Source organism: Humulus lupulus, chromosome 2, assembly GCF_963169125.1.
Source record: "Humulus lupulus chromosome 2, drHumLupu1.1, whole genome shotgun sequence".
Lineage (NCBI taxonomy): Eukaryota > Viridiplantae > Streptophyta > Magnoliopsida > Rosales > Cannabaceae > Humulus > Humulus lupulus.
Genome location: NC_084794.1, coordinates 235209718 through 235224968, shown reverse-complemented (window position 1 = coordinate 235224968; position 15251 = coordinate 235209718). Strand labels below are relative to the sequence as shown.

Here is a 15251-nt window from a genome sequence, read left to right as displayed (position 1 = left end):
TCATATTGATGTAATGGTGGCATTCACCGTGGTAGACATGAGGAAAGACAACCCAGGAGCATGATTAATGCTAGCATGCTTGTCTGATATGAAAGCCAGATCATCAATGTCCCCAATGGTTTCTTTTAACTTCGTCATGAAATTTTTCCAAAAGTTGTGGTTCTCATTGTCCACCAACCCGAACAACCCGAACACAATTGGATACAAGTGACTATTTGCATCCAACGCAACAACACATAGCATGTGGCCATCGTACTTGGTCTTCAAGAATGTACCATCCACACATATCACAGGACGACAAGATCTGGATCCCCTTCTGCAAACTCCAAGGGAAAAGAAACAATATAGGAAACAACCATCTTCTGTGACAAAATTAGTAATTATACCTGGACTCTTTTTTTGCAACATGTGCAAGTAGGACAGTAACTTAGAATAAGAGTCTTCAGGTGTCCCCTGAACATACATAAGTGCCTTCTCTATGCATTTCCATGCATTCTCTTAACTAATATCAACCCCGCACTTTTTCTTCATATCCTCCTTATGTTTTTTGTCATGTAGCTGGTCCCATCAACTGCGTATTTCTTCTATATTAGGTGCTCAGGGACCCACGGTGCTACTTGACAATGATATTTCTGTCACACTTCTAGTGAGCATGTATGTACACTATTGTACACCGTGATCTCAAACATGGAGGACAACGGTAGTTTTTCCCTCTCAGTCTCCAACCACAGTCAGGATCCTTGCAAGTGATATACCACACATCAACACCAAACTTCTTGACCACAAACTGAAATTATTCTTTATTGCATATAGAGATGCTTTGGTTTTCAAATCAATCGTGTCCTCAAAAGTCTTCCCAAGGTGTAATTCTCAAAGCGGTGTACCGAATGATGAGCTATGTGTTTTACCAGAGGCCTCAATATCTTTTTTTGTAAACATTGGGGCACTCCATCTAGTGTGATCTTCTCTTGAAATGATTGGTTCTCTCCATCTAGTGTTATCTTCTGTCCTAGCATGATGACTACTGCTTGTGGCAGGTGTTCAGTGTCCTTGAGTTGATAGGTGTGCCTATGCAAGAGGATGTCCTACCTCACCTTGTACTTGTTGGACTTACGAAATGTCTAGCCCCTCATTTGACACATCTACACTGTAATACACCTCTGAATCGTTCTCGAAACCATCGTCATTATCTTCAAAGTAAATACCAATTGGATCATCATTCACATAGGGGTCGTACTCATACGTTATGTAATTAAAGTCTTTTGGGTTGACTGTTTCAGAAACAACAGTGGCACCTCCAGTAAGGGATATCGAGTTGAACACTAGCCATCAAATCTGTAACTAGAATGAAAGTGCCACCTCACTATTAACATGCTTGTAACTGCTACCGGTAAGAGATGGATCAACACTAGTCTTATTCGTATCTTTTTTGTACACAATAAGAGAGGGATATGATATGACATTCTTCTTAATTGGAGTCCCACATAGGGCAATCCGTTCTTGCTATGTTATTCCTAAGAATACACAAACATCAAGATCATGTATAGCATAAACTTGTGAAAACGGTTGGTTGTCGCATGTGTACGAAACCTCAAGTTTCAACAGTTAGGATTAATGCCCTAAAAGCATGTAAAGACATTTTATTGGTTTTAAATAAAAGTACAATTTTATTATATTTGAATGTTATAATTATTGTTTGAATTAATTATATAATAATATCGAGAAAATTCCCTATTCATTCATGAGAATATGATCTTGTATTAGTATGAGAGAATTAAGATCATATATAATGAATAAAATAGTCAGTAACATATTAAAGTAAGGAATCTTTAATGAATGGTTACTAGTACGGTTTGCTAAGCATATGAGATGCAAGTAATCTAGATTCAGACTACTGATGTGGATAGACATCTTAGTAAAGGTGCTATATATAATAGAGATTATATATGACAAGACCGATGAGAATTAATTATATTTATAAACTTGCTGTTTGACGTAAAGATTTAATTCTTGTCATAATAGATGATCATTTGTAGATTAGTCTAAATCTTTAGTATTCATAAACTCCTGTTTATGTTTATTGGATCTTTTGATTCACTCGTTAAGGTCTCTTAGAATAATGAGGCTAATGACTTTTGTTTAGGAGATTCAATATAATGGATGGTTGGGAACATGAATTACAATATTGGAATCCATGCTTTCCTAACGAATTGAATATTGGTTCCCTTAAGGGTTGATTCTGGAACTGAATAGTTATTGAGCTCAAATCTCTAATTAGATTATAAATTAATTATTCACTAGTGAATTAATGGTACTTAAGGATCAAGAAGTAATTAGAAGGGTAAAATGGTAATTTTGACCAGCTCTAATTAACGAACCAATAATGGAGGACAAAACTACATATATTGATTATATCAATGGACTACTAGAGAAAACTCTTTAAATATAATTCTATAAATACTTAGAGTTCGATTCCATATTTATAGTATAGTAATCATGGAATTAATAAATAAGACTATTATATTAAAGAATTTAATTAATAATCTGGTTTATTGGAACTTCATATTATAGGTCCATGGTCCCTAAATCACCTCTGTCCTACACTGTCAAGGGTAAGAATGTCAAAAGAAAGAATTGTTAAGAGAAATGACTAAATTGCAAAGGAATTAATTTTTTGTAACACCCCACGTCACTATGGCTGCTTCCTAGAATGATGACTGGCCCTACAAGCCAACACGAGTCTTTCCAACGTGCTTTGTCCTCACTCGCACGCTTCTTGGGAAAACTTCCCAGGAGGTCACCCATCATGAGATTATTCTAGGTCAAGCACACTTAACTTTGGAGTTCTCAAGTGATGGGCTACCAAAAAGAAGATGCATCTTGTTGGCATAGGTAGTACTCATCAATCAATTTAAGCCCTCTTCAACTGTGTAGTCCCATACCTACACAGTCTCAGAATCATCACACCTGACCTTCCCCAAGCAATGTGGGATTGCACAGCTTTACCCAGCCTTTTCCCCTACGGATCACGGGATACTGGCTGTCACAATCACCCTCCCTTAGGGGTCCGACGTCCCCGTCGGCCACACTTCCGGTAGGGTCAAGACTCTGATACCATTTGTAACGCCCCACGTCACTATGGCTGTAAAATGCCTCAATCTAGTGCTTTGTAAAACATATTTTCATAGGTTTACAAGAGAAAAACCACTTATTATAAAATCCCAGTGGGGTCTTGCTAAAAACATGCAAGTTGGGCCAAATAGTTTAAAAAGAAAATAGTAGTTTTCATGCAAACTTCTTAAGCAACCAAAAGTTTAAGTCCCATTGATAAATTTAAAAATTCCCATTAAACATAACGTTATTAAAAGAAAATGGCATTTTAAACTTATCGTTTCTTGTCCATAGGATGCCCCCACGCCATACACATCAGGACGATAAAGCTCCCCACATCCCCACGCGTGCCATAGAGAAACCTATTTGCTACCTGGAAGAGAAAGTAAGGGGGTGAGCTAAAAGCCTAGTAAGGAAGTACAAACAATACACAAGTAAATCAAACAAATCATAATTGCATCATACATCGTCACACATCATAGCATCAACATCATGAACATAAACATAATCATAACAACATTGGCATCATATGCAAAATCATCATCATCATAACATCAAATCATAAACATCATTCCTTGTGAACATGGCCCGCTAACTTGTCCATGTCACCCTTTGAGGTAAACAGGATCTCTGGTCCTTGAATAACCTCGGCGCATCCGCCCTTTGAGCTACGTCTTTATATCGTTAGTAACTCAGGTTACGTCTTCATATCCTTAGCAACCCATTTTTAATGTGTCGCTTTCATCACGCTAACACCCATTCATATCAAACAACATTCAAAATGACATACAATCCAATCACATCATTATAACAAAGCATTTCATAATTCATAACACATAAATCATTACATTCTCATTCATACAAACGATCTTAGCATTCATAGCATAAACAAACAAAATTCAATCTAACTTCCTTACCTCAGGTCCAAGCAAAGCAAAATGACAACTTCACAACGACCCTATACCATAATGAAAATAACCTTCCTTAGCGTCACATAAACTCTATTTGGCCCACTCATATAACTCATGCGTGCATGGTCCATGCACACATGGTGAAAGTTATTCACAACATCCAAACAAGACATATTTCCACATAAAGTCATAAAAGAATAATGCATATTCTACCTATATTACACGCATGGTCCTTTTATAAAAACTATATGGTTGCATAAAAGACACATTTTTGAATGTAAAAGTGAAATTGCATGTGACATGCATACGTGGGAACGTTGTGTAAATAACAAAATTGTAACATGTTTTGATTACCATTATTTATCTCTTTAAAATTCTCAAGTTGATTAATCCTCCAAAGCATTATTTTTATTTTATAAAAAATAATAATTTAATCAACCATTTTAAAAATATAATTATTCCATTAATCACTTTTAATTTCTATAAAATAACAATGACCAACAATTATGTAAAATACTTATAATTTAACATGTTTACTTAGAAAATAACATTATAATTCAATTATCAAATTTATAAATTTAATGTGAGAAAAATCTAATTTAGATGTTGAAAAAAAATATATTTTTACTTGTGTTATTTTTAAGATCAAAATTTTAAAATAAAATAAATTCATATGTGAAAATCAAATTATCATTTTTTTTATAAATACTTAACCAAACTTTTAGCCATTATTTAATTTATTTTAAAATCACAAGTAAAATAATTTCACCATTTTTCTTAATAAAAAATAAATAAAATCATAACTATTATTATCAACACTCATAGTCATTAGGGTGTTGATTTATTTCAACATATACACAAAATTCCCTTTTATTTAAAAACACAACTTCACATTTTATTAAAATTGTAGCAACTAATTTTTAACCTCAAAATCACCATATTTATTTTTTTAAAAACTCATATTTTCTCAAAAATATTAAAACAAATTATGTAGGCAATTATTTACACAAAATATCATTTCAAGGCATCTTAAATTTGTCATTTAATTAATTAAAACATCAAAACACTAGCAAAATTTATTTAAGCACTCAAAACATTATTCTCATCACATACAACATCATTTTTGCACAAAAATCAGCAAGCACATTAAATCATGAAATTCGTTCTTTTCATTATATTTCACAAATTTTCATGTTTATTTGTGTAATAATATTCCAACACAAACCCTAGCATGCTTCTATAGCCCTTTTAATGATTTTAATGTTACCATAAGCATATATTAATTCATCAAACACCTTGAACCTTTCTCACAAGTCATAAACAAATAATCATCTTTGATCTTGTCTTAAATATACTCTTGACATATTATTATCATGCAAATATTCCCAAGAATACAAAATCATCATAAATTCATTTAAGATTTTACCACAACCTATCATGTTTCTAAGATTAGATTGACATTAATCATAAAATAATAATAATAATAACCATCATCCTTTGAGCATTACCCTAGGCCGAAATCCATTTAGCCAAAATAACCAATTATTTTTCATGTTATTTTTAAATACTCATCATCACTTTTCATTGATCACAATTTAAAATCCTTATATACTTTCACATAAAATCTTTAAGCCAAAACATACCTATCATTAAACCATAGAAAAAACTTTGAACAACATATTATTAACACCACATCTCAATAATCATCTCATTACACATATTATGAATACACAATCATGAGAATCAAACTAAAATAACATAAACCCATGCCCACGCCTAGGTCTATTTTCCCATGCATCAATATATATATGAAAAATATCCATCAATCCATGAACATCATAACAATATGGTTAGAGATTTAATACCTCTCTTGATTGTAAAATCAAGAACACAAATTGATCCACACACCAAATGATAATCACCCTTGAATATCCTAGGGTTTTTGAAACACATGAAGAAGAAGAACATAAACATAAAACTTAAGATGAAGGGGAGAGAATTCTTAGACTTAAAATTAAAAAAAAAAATGGATCAAACACTAGAGACCATACCTATCACCTTCCAAGACCTTCTTTCTCCTCTTTTCTCTTCTTCCTTCTCTCCCTTTCTCTCTCTAGCTCGCCACTCTCTCTCTCTCTTCTCTCTAACCTTTGGCAGCCACAGGAGCAAAAATGCTCTCTATTTTCTCTATTCCCCTTTTATGCAAATTTACTCATAATAGCCTAATAAAGACAATTGGTAAATTTCCCTTATTATTTATTCTAATTAAGCCTAAAAAAAATTTATAAATAAAAGACTTAACAACAAAAGGAATGTCCATAATCCTCTTACCCAAAATAACATTTATCATCTTATTTTTAATTTATTTGAAAAAAATAAATGGAATAAATCCTCTTCCTTTCCCACTATGTGCTACATGTCCACACCCATTGTTTCCCCTTTTTTTTTTATTTTAATTAAATCAATAAATCCAATAAAAGGCAACTTCAAGGTGTGTAGAAAATTCTACACATGTGCATCATGCTACCATGCACTTGCACACACTAAATTACTAGGGTGCATCACTACCTACCATGCACCTTAGTGCATTCAACCATAACTCAAATAATCACATTTTTAAAATAAATTAATAAATATCATTTAACAAATAATTTCACAAAAATTCTACCAAACAATTCAAACAATTAATTTAAACAAGCAGCAATCAAATAAAGCAAACAAACAATTAAATAAAATAAACAAACATTTAAATAAAATAATTCACAACACTTAACAATTAAATAAAATAAAACACAAAAATTTTAATAACTAATTTTTTTTTGGTGCACTACAATGGCTGCTTCTTGGAATGACGATTGGCTCTACGAACCAAGGCAAGTCTTTCCAACGTGCTTTGTCCTCACTCGCACACTTCTTGAGAAAACTTCCTAGGAGGTCACCCATCATGAGATTACTCCAGGGTCAAGCACGTTTAACTTTGGAGTTCTCAAGTGATGGGCTACCAAAAAGAAATGCATCTTGTTGGCATAGGTAGTACCCATCAATCCATTTAAGCCATCTTCAATTGTATAGTCACATACCTACACAGTCTTAGAATCATCACACTTGACCTTTCCCAGGCAATGTGGGATTGCACAGCTTTGCCCGGTCTTTCCCCCTACCGATCACGGGATACTGACTGTCACATTTTCCAGGGCAAGGAAATAATTATTTGATAATTATGGGTAATTGATTAATTGTGAATTAATAAATTATTTAACTATATAATTTTTATTTTGAAAAACTATAGGTTAAAATTACTATCAATCTTGGTTGGATTAATATAAAGAGAGAAAATAATAAATATCTTATTTATAATATGATTTTTATTTATTTAATTTAAAACTGATATTTTAAGATAAAGTTAATTTTGAATTAACTGATATTTATGCTGGAATAATTATCTTGTCTTAAAAGTAGATTAAATAAACAAATGAGAAAATTAAGACAACCTAATAGGACTGGGCGACACACACACTATACACTACAGTGTGTGGCGCCTAGCATCATGGATTTTATCCCTAGGGTTTGAATTTTGAATTTCAAATAAATTTTTTTAATCAATTATTTAATTATTATTTTTAAATAGATAATTAAATGAAAATATCTAATTAGTTTTAATTTGGATTATATTTTAATTAAATAAAGATTATTTAATTAGATTAAATATCTTTATACATCTCATATACGTGATATTCAGAAGAATGATGGATAATCAAACTCTCTCTCAAAAGTAATAGTTTTCTCTAAATCTAAAAACTATTTTAAACCTTCTCTCTGTCAAAACTCTCTAGATCTCATGTGTTGAGTACATCTAGGGAGTCACATAAATCAACATTTTGAATCCTACGTGCCCACACACGTCCTTGTGTGTTTGAGGATTTGTCTGGAAGATCAGGGTGTGAGATCTCAGAACACTGGATAGGAAGATCGTTGATTTATACAAAAAGGCTCAAGGGCACTTGATATACAAGAAGAGGTACCCCCTGATCTATTTGTATGTGATTTAATTTTTATATATGTATATGATCCTGTCTGATATTAATATTTATTAAAATGAGTCTATATATTCCACTGCGTACCTTTGATTTGATCATTTAATACCAACATCAACCCATAAACATCTCTATCCACTTGAAATGTCTCGTGCAGTATGTCAAGTAGTTACAAGTAAGTTATATCCTTCTCCATCAATACCAGTGTACATTGTGTTGGGATTAGTGCCCTTTAAAACATGTTTTGAACAATGTTATGTGAAATAAACAATTGAAATGAATTTTTGCATATATTTTTTTTTTATTATTATTAGAATAATATTATATGAATATCAAAAAATTCCCAAATTCGTTATTGTGACTACAGTCTTGTATTGGAACGAGATGATTAAGAATGTAGGGAACAAATTTAAATAGTTCGTGGTAAAACAAAGTTATGTGGAATCTTTGGATTAAATAATGTAAGTATGGTTCACTAGTATTATGAATACATGTAATCTAGATCTGGAATATTGATGTAGTATGACATCTTAGTGGAGGTACTTTGTATAAAGTATTTATACATGAACGAGACCTTAATCTTGAATTTATTATGCACTAATGTTTATGTCATATGAGTTCTTTCATTCACTCGTTATGGTTTGTCAGAATGATCAGACTGAAATCTTTTGTTTTGGGAACTCATCGATGTAAATGGTTGGGGAAATAATATACAAATATGAAATATATACCTTTCTGATAGGAATTGAATGATGGTTCTATTAAGGGTTGACTTTTGGAACTCAAATATTATTGAGCTCAAATTCATAAATCAGTTTATGAATTAACCTTCACTAGTAAAGTTAATGGTACTTAAGGAAACAAGATATAATTAAAGAGGTGAAACGGTGATTAATTCCTACTTTAATTATGAACCATTAATAGAAGATTGAATTGTATGTAGTGATTAAATCGATGGACACTTTTTATATATTTAAAAGTACACAATAAATAAATGTCTGTAATTGCAAGAGTGCAATCTCATATTTTTAGTGGAATAATATTGAGATTAATAAATTAAGGTTATTGTATTGAAGAGTTTTAATAAATAATCTACATTTATTGGAGCTTGAAATTATAGGTACATATGCCCCCAAGATAACTCTATCAACACTATTCAAGGTAAGAGTTGAAAATAGGAAAAATCAAGAAAGTGACATATTTAGAAGAAATTTAATCTTTAAGGTCCAATATGTAATTGAGACAAATTAATTAATTAATAAATGAAAATTTGAAATTAATAAATTTATTAACTATATTTTTTGAAAATTATTTTGGTATTCGGAAAAAGCATTTAAATAATTAAGATAATTAATTTTGAATTAATTAACTTTATTTATTTAAATAATGTGAAAAAGATACTTGTGATAATTCAAATTGGATTTCAATTTGAAATGATATTTATTATTTAAATAAGCTGATAAATAAGTTATTAGGTTTAGATATTTTTAAATAAATAATTATTAAATAATAATTAAAAGAAAGTGTTTTGAACACATCCTGAAATTAGGGATACGTTACACGCCAACTACGGTGCATGCATTCTAGTTGGCGTTTAACAAGGTCCAAGAAAGGGTCTTGTATATATATTTTATTTATTTATTTATTTGATAATTGATTTATAATTTGAATTTTGAATTTCAATAATTTAATTAATTCTTTAATAAATCTATCAAATGGAAATAGTTATATAAGACTTTTGACAGAAAGTAAATAGTTTGTATTATTTTCTCTATCCCTGAAAACTGCCTCAGACCTAATATTCCAAGATCTCATGTGTTGAGAATATCTTGTGAATCAGGAATTTTTCCCTACCATTACTCTATGTGCCCACACACATCTTGAGGTGTAGAGATACATCTTAAAAGTTCTTGGTTTGAGTATTTTGAAGAACTGCTTTGGATTGGATGTTCGTTGGAGAAACAAAAAGATAGCGATGATTCTTGGTAGTTCTTCAATTGGTAAATTCTCACATTTTATTTCTCTATGATTAATGTATTGCATGTTAATGGATCTGATTATTTAAAGTCAGTTTAAATAATTTTTTTTTTGAAATTTCTGGGCCCAACACCCCGTGCTTTTCGCTGCGCACATGGTAAACTAGTTACCAACAATTGGTATTAGAGCTGTTATTAATCTCTGCATGCATTAATTACTGTGTGGGTATAATATGCATTCTTATATTATCGTAATATGTGATGAATGGATGATTAATTGAAAAAGTGTAATCCCGAGCCCCGAGCCCCGAGCCCCAAAGGGTGTTGAGACCCTCTTGGCAAACCCTAACCCCAGCCTCATGGCTGCCCAGTCGCACCAGCCCCGTGGTTGCCCTGCACCGTGTCCATGGCGCACCTTGCGAGTCCCTCAGGCACACCCAGCCATGCCTCTGGCGCACATCGTATAACCCCTGTGCATGGCCTGTGCCTGCCCAGCCAAGCACTAGCATGCCCTAGCCCATGCAGCATCCTCTATGTAGCTTCCGCAACTACCTATGCGTCTTCTCACCTGCTTGTGCACCTACCCGCACGCCTGCTCATCTGCCTGCACGTGCATGCTATGCCGTGCGCACCTGAAGCTAGGCTCTTGGGTGCCTTGCGTACCAAGCCGAGCCCCTAGCTGCCTTGTTGAGCCTGAGCCTTTACGGTTTGGTGGCTGGTGGCTCTTTGAGTCACCCCACCAACTTGAGCCCTAAAATTGCAAACCTAATTATTACTTGGCTCCTAACCCGAGCGATATAGTGATTAATTGGTTTTTTTGAATTTTTGGGCTTAGCCCAAATTGTTAATTGGAATTTTAAAATTCTAATTAAATTTTGAATTAAGTGGCCCAAGTTCAAATTGGACCTAAATGACCTATTGGGCTTTTATTAGCCAAGTTCAATATTTTAAAAGATTGTTTAAAATTATTGAAGTCATTTATAATTCAAAAATGGGCTAGATGACATAAAAATAATAGACGACCCATAAAGATGGAGATGGAGATTCTATATGATGCCTTGTTTTTGTTTTTATTTATTTATTTTCTATAATTACCCAAAACACTCGGCTTGCATTTATTTACTTATTTATTGTTTTAGTTATTTATTTAATTGTTTGAATGTATTAAAAGTATTTAATAACATGTCATTCATATTACCCACACAGTATATCTAATTCAAGCATACATCTCATATCGAGTAGAAACATGTTTGAATTAGGAACGTCCTCTTCGATTATATTCATTAAATGAATCATATAATTAATCTAGATTAATCTAGAACAAAGTAGTAAGTTGATTTTAAGTGTTAATTTCAAGACCTATTTGATAATTATTGTTATTAGATAGGCAAATGATATTCTTAATAATTAGAGAATTTATTGACTAGATAGTGTAAGGGCATATTTTTTTTTTTTTGATCAAGAAGAAAAACTTCATTAATCAACCAGCAAAATACACCCTCAGCTCACTACAACCGCTCCAAGAGAAGCAACAGAAAGCTCCTCAGAACCAAAAACACAAGGACTAATTACATTTTAATCTATGTATAAAGTCTCTCTCTTGTCTTGACATTTTTCTAGTTTTAACAATGAACAATCTGTAAGTCACTATACTCTTTACATCTAAAGCAATCAAAGAATCAGATTTGGAATAGCCTTCAAATACACATCTATTCCTATTCAACCAAATACAGTAGCAAGTTGCTGCAATTACTGCTATGCTTATACGCCTCACAATGCCAGATGCTTTTAGAGAAATCCAGTTTAACCAGCCATCAAATTCCAAAGGCCAACCCCTGAAACCCAGCCACTTAAACACTAGCTCCACAACTCTTTGAGATAGGCAACAGTCAAAGAATAAGTGAAGATGAGATTCAGGCTGGTCTCCACAAACAGGGCAAAGAATAGAATCTAAGACAATGTGAAATTTACTCATGTTGTCTTTCGTTAACATTTGAGAATTCACTACTTGCCAAAGTATAAAACGATGCTTAGGAAAGTTGAGACTACTCCAAATGGCCCTGTGGTAGCTAACTTGAATAGGCGGAAGTGTACTGTTATATAAAACAGCAGAACAGAACTTACCCGAGCTACCTGCCTTCAATATCTCAGAAATGGAAAACTTATGTCTCAATCTACAAAGTTTGCGCCAATACCAGCTTGTGTCCACTTTTAACTCATAAGACCAAATGGATACCCCCTTGAGATAAACATTATTCACCCACTTAACCCACAATAAATCTCTCTTCTCATTGATAGCCCAAATGTATTTAGCTAGAATAGCTTGATTCCATTTGGTCCCTTCTTTAAACCCGAGACCACCATAAGGTTTGGGAAGGCAAACTTTCTCCCAAGAGGCCACATGGATTCTGCTTTTGTTCCCACTCATTCCCCAAAGGAAACCTCTACAAAGTTTCTCTACCTCTTTAGAAACACTTTGAGGAAGGATGAAAGTGCTCATCCAATAATTTCGAAGACCAAGTAATATTGAATGAATTAATTGAACTCTGCTAGCAAAAGACAAGTGCCGACTTCCCCAAGTATGAAGTCTCAATCTGATTTTTTTAATGATAATCCCACAATCTTCAGCTTTCCATTTAGTTGGTCTTAAAGGCACCCCTAAATATTTTAAAGGGAAGAAACCTTCAGCCAAACCAATATCCCTAATGATCTCCCTCTTCTCCCTAGGATCAACCCCTCCAAAAAATATTTGAGACTTGCTAACATTGATATGAAGCCCAGTTGTATTGCTGAAACCATCCAAAACTTCTTTAAGAACTTTTATGGACTGTTTGGATCCTTTACTGAGAAGAATCAAGTCATCCACAAAGCATAAGTTTATTAACTTCAAACTTTTGCAAAGAGGATGATATCTGAACTTAGAGTCTTGGGCAGCTTGAAGAAAACATCTCATTAGATAATCCATTATCAGAACAAATATCAAAGGAGATAAGGGATCACCTTGACGAAGACCCTTAGCACCTTGAAAACCACCTTGAATTCTGCCATTCAGTAGAAGAGAGTAAGATGTGCTCTTGATACAAATCATCACCAGCTGAACAAATCTACCAGGGATGTTTAAAGCATTAAGCAGATCTTCAACAAAATTCCAATCCACAGTATCATATGCCTTACTGATATCAATCTTGATTGTACAGCGAGGAGAGGTGTTTTTCCTCCTATAGTTCTTCAAGATGTCTTGGAGAATCATCACATTGTGAGCAATTGATCTCCCTTGGACAAAAGCACCTTGATTTTGATGAACCAGAAATGGAAGGACTGTTGCAAGTCTAGAACACAGTAGCTTAGAGATGCACTTGTATATCGTTGTACAGCAAGCAATATGCATGTAATCTATAGCTTTAGCCGGATTCTCTTGTTTAGGAATAAGAGAAATCATTGTATTATGAAATTCAGGTGGCATGAAACCTGTCTCAAAGAAATTAGAAACTGCAGCACAGATTTCTCCCCTTATAACAGACCACGTACTCTTGAAAAAACCAGATCCAAATCCATCGGGTCCTAGTGATTTAGTATCAGGAATACTAAAAATCGCTTTTTTTATTTCCATATAAGAGAAAGGTTTCAGCAAACCAAGTTGCTGATCTAAAGAAAGCTTAGATCCCTGTTCAATACAGCTCATATTCAACCTGGTATTAACAGTACTATTGCTGCCCATATAGCTACGGAAATGATTGAGAAAATGCTCCACAACTTCAGAAAAATTATCATTAATCATACCTTGTTCTGTAATGAAAGTTGTTATTCTGTTTTCCATTTTTCTCTTCTTCAGACAAGCATGAAAATAAGAGGTATTGGAATCTCCTTTCTGCAGCCAAGTAATTTTGCTCCTCTGGCTGAGAAAGTTATGGTACATCTTCTCTTGAGTATCAAACTTAGCAGCTGCTATTGCTTCTTGATCCTGGTAAGTCTTGTCTCTTGGATGAGATTGCGCCTAAAATTTAGCCTCACTGTAACAAGTTTTCGCTTCCTGATAACTTTTCCCAATATCTCCAATCACTTCATGATTAAATTTCTTAAGGCAATGCTTTACTCTCATAAGTTTTAAGTAGACCCCTTTTAGTCCTCTAGTAGTCATCGGTCTCTTCCAACTTTGCTCCACCATGGACTTGAAATCGTGATGATCAGCCCAGAAATTGTAAAACTGAAAAGGTTTAATCCCAATTGCCTCTGTTGCTGAAGCTGATACTACACAAGAACAATGATCTGAAATTACTTCCCAACTAAAATGAGCTGCAGTGTTAGGAAAGAAATCATGCCACTCCTCATTGACAAATACATGATCTATTTTGGAATAGATTCGATTAGAGCCAACTTGGTTGTTAGTCCAAGTGAAAATTGAACCAAAACTTTTGAGAGCTTCAACATTAGATTGAGCTAACCAATGATTAGAGTCAACCATTTCATTATGCGTAATGGGATTCCCTCCATTTCTATCATCAACATAAAAGACTGAGTTAAAATCCCCAAGAATTAACCATGGTGAAACAGGAAAATTAAGCTGCACCAGACTTTGCCATAGAGTCTTCCTATCTTCAATGGTATTAAAACCATAAACAAATGTGAGACAAAACGCATTAGCTTGACCAGCCATTTTAACCACACAGTGAACATGCTGAGACGATTCAGCTATTACAATAACTCGAACAAAACTCTTCCTCCATATAATCAACAACCTGCCCTCAACAGTAGGACTATTATAGAACTCCCAGCTAGCAAATTTTTTATCCATTAACTCCTGAACTTTATTCCCTTTTAACTTAGTTTCTAATAGACCCCCTACTCCAATTTTATTCACATTGCAAAACTCCAACACAGATTCTTGCTTACCTTTATTATTCAATCCCCTAACATTCCAACTTCCTATGTTACAACAATCCATGGTTAAGTAGAAGATAAACCAAAACCCTTTGTTTCTCTACACTCTACCACCTCTTCCAAATATCCCTCCTTTTCCTTCAAAATACTGAAAATGTTCACAGATCTATGCCCAACATCTTGGTCATGATCTGTTGTAGAGCCTGGAACATGTTCCTTCATTCTTAAACCAGCAGTTCTTCTAGGAGTTTTCCAATCATTATTGCTCAGCGAGTGATCATCTTTTTTACCTGAACCAGATGGTTGCATCTTAGAGGAAACAGGAATCGAAATGGGAGGAT

The 15251-nt window shown here is 33.5% G+C and overlaps 1 protein-coding gene across 1 annotated transcript; it reads right to left on the bottom strand.

Moving 5' to 3' along the window:
• On the bottom strand, positions 1-14974 carry LOC133815272 (uncharacterized). The gene is made up of 4 exons (XM_062248127.1): positions 14126-14974; positions 11605-14026; positions 1115-1271; positions 1-316 (listed from the first exon to the last, which is right to left on the bottom strand). The coding sequence occupies exons 1-4, from the start codon at positions 14972-14974 to the stop codon at positions 1-3; spliced, it is 3744 nt and encodes a 1247-aa protein (XP_062104111.1).
• Positions 14975-15251: the final 277 nt, after the last annotated feature.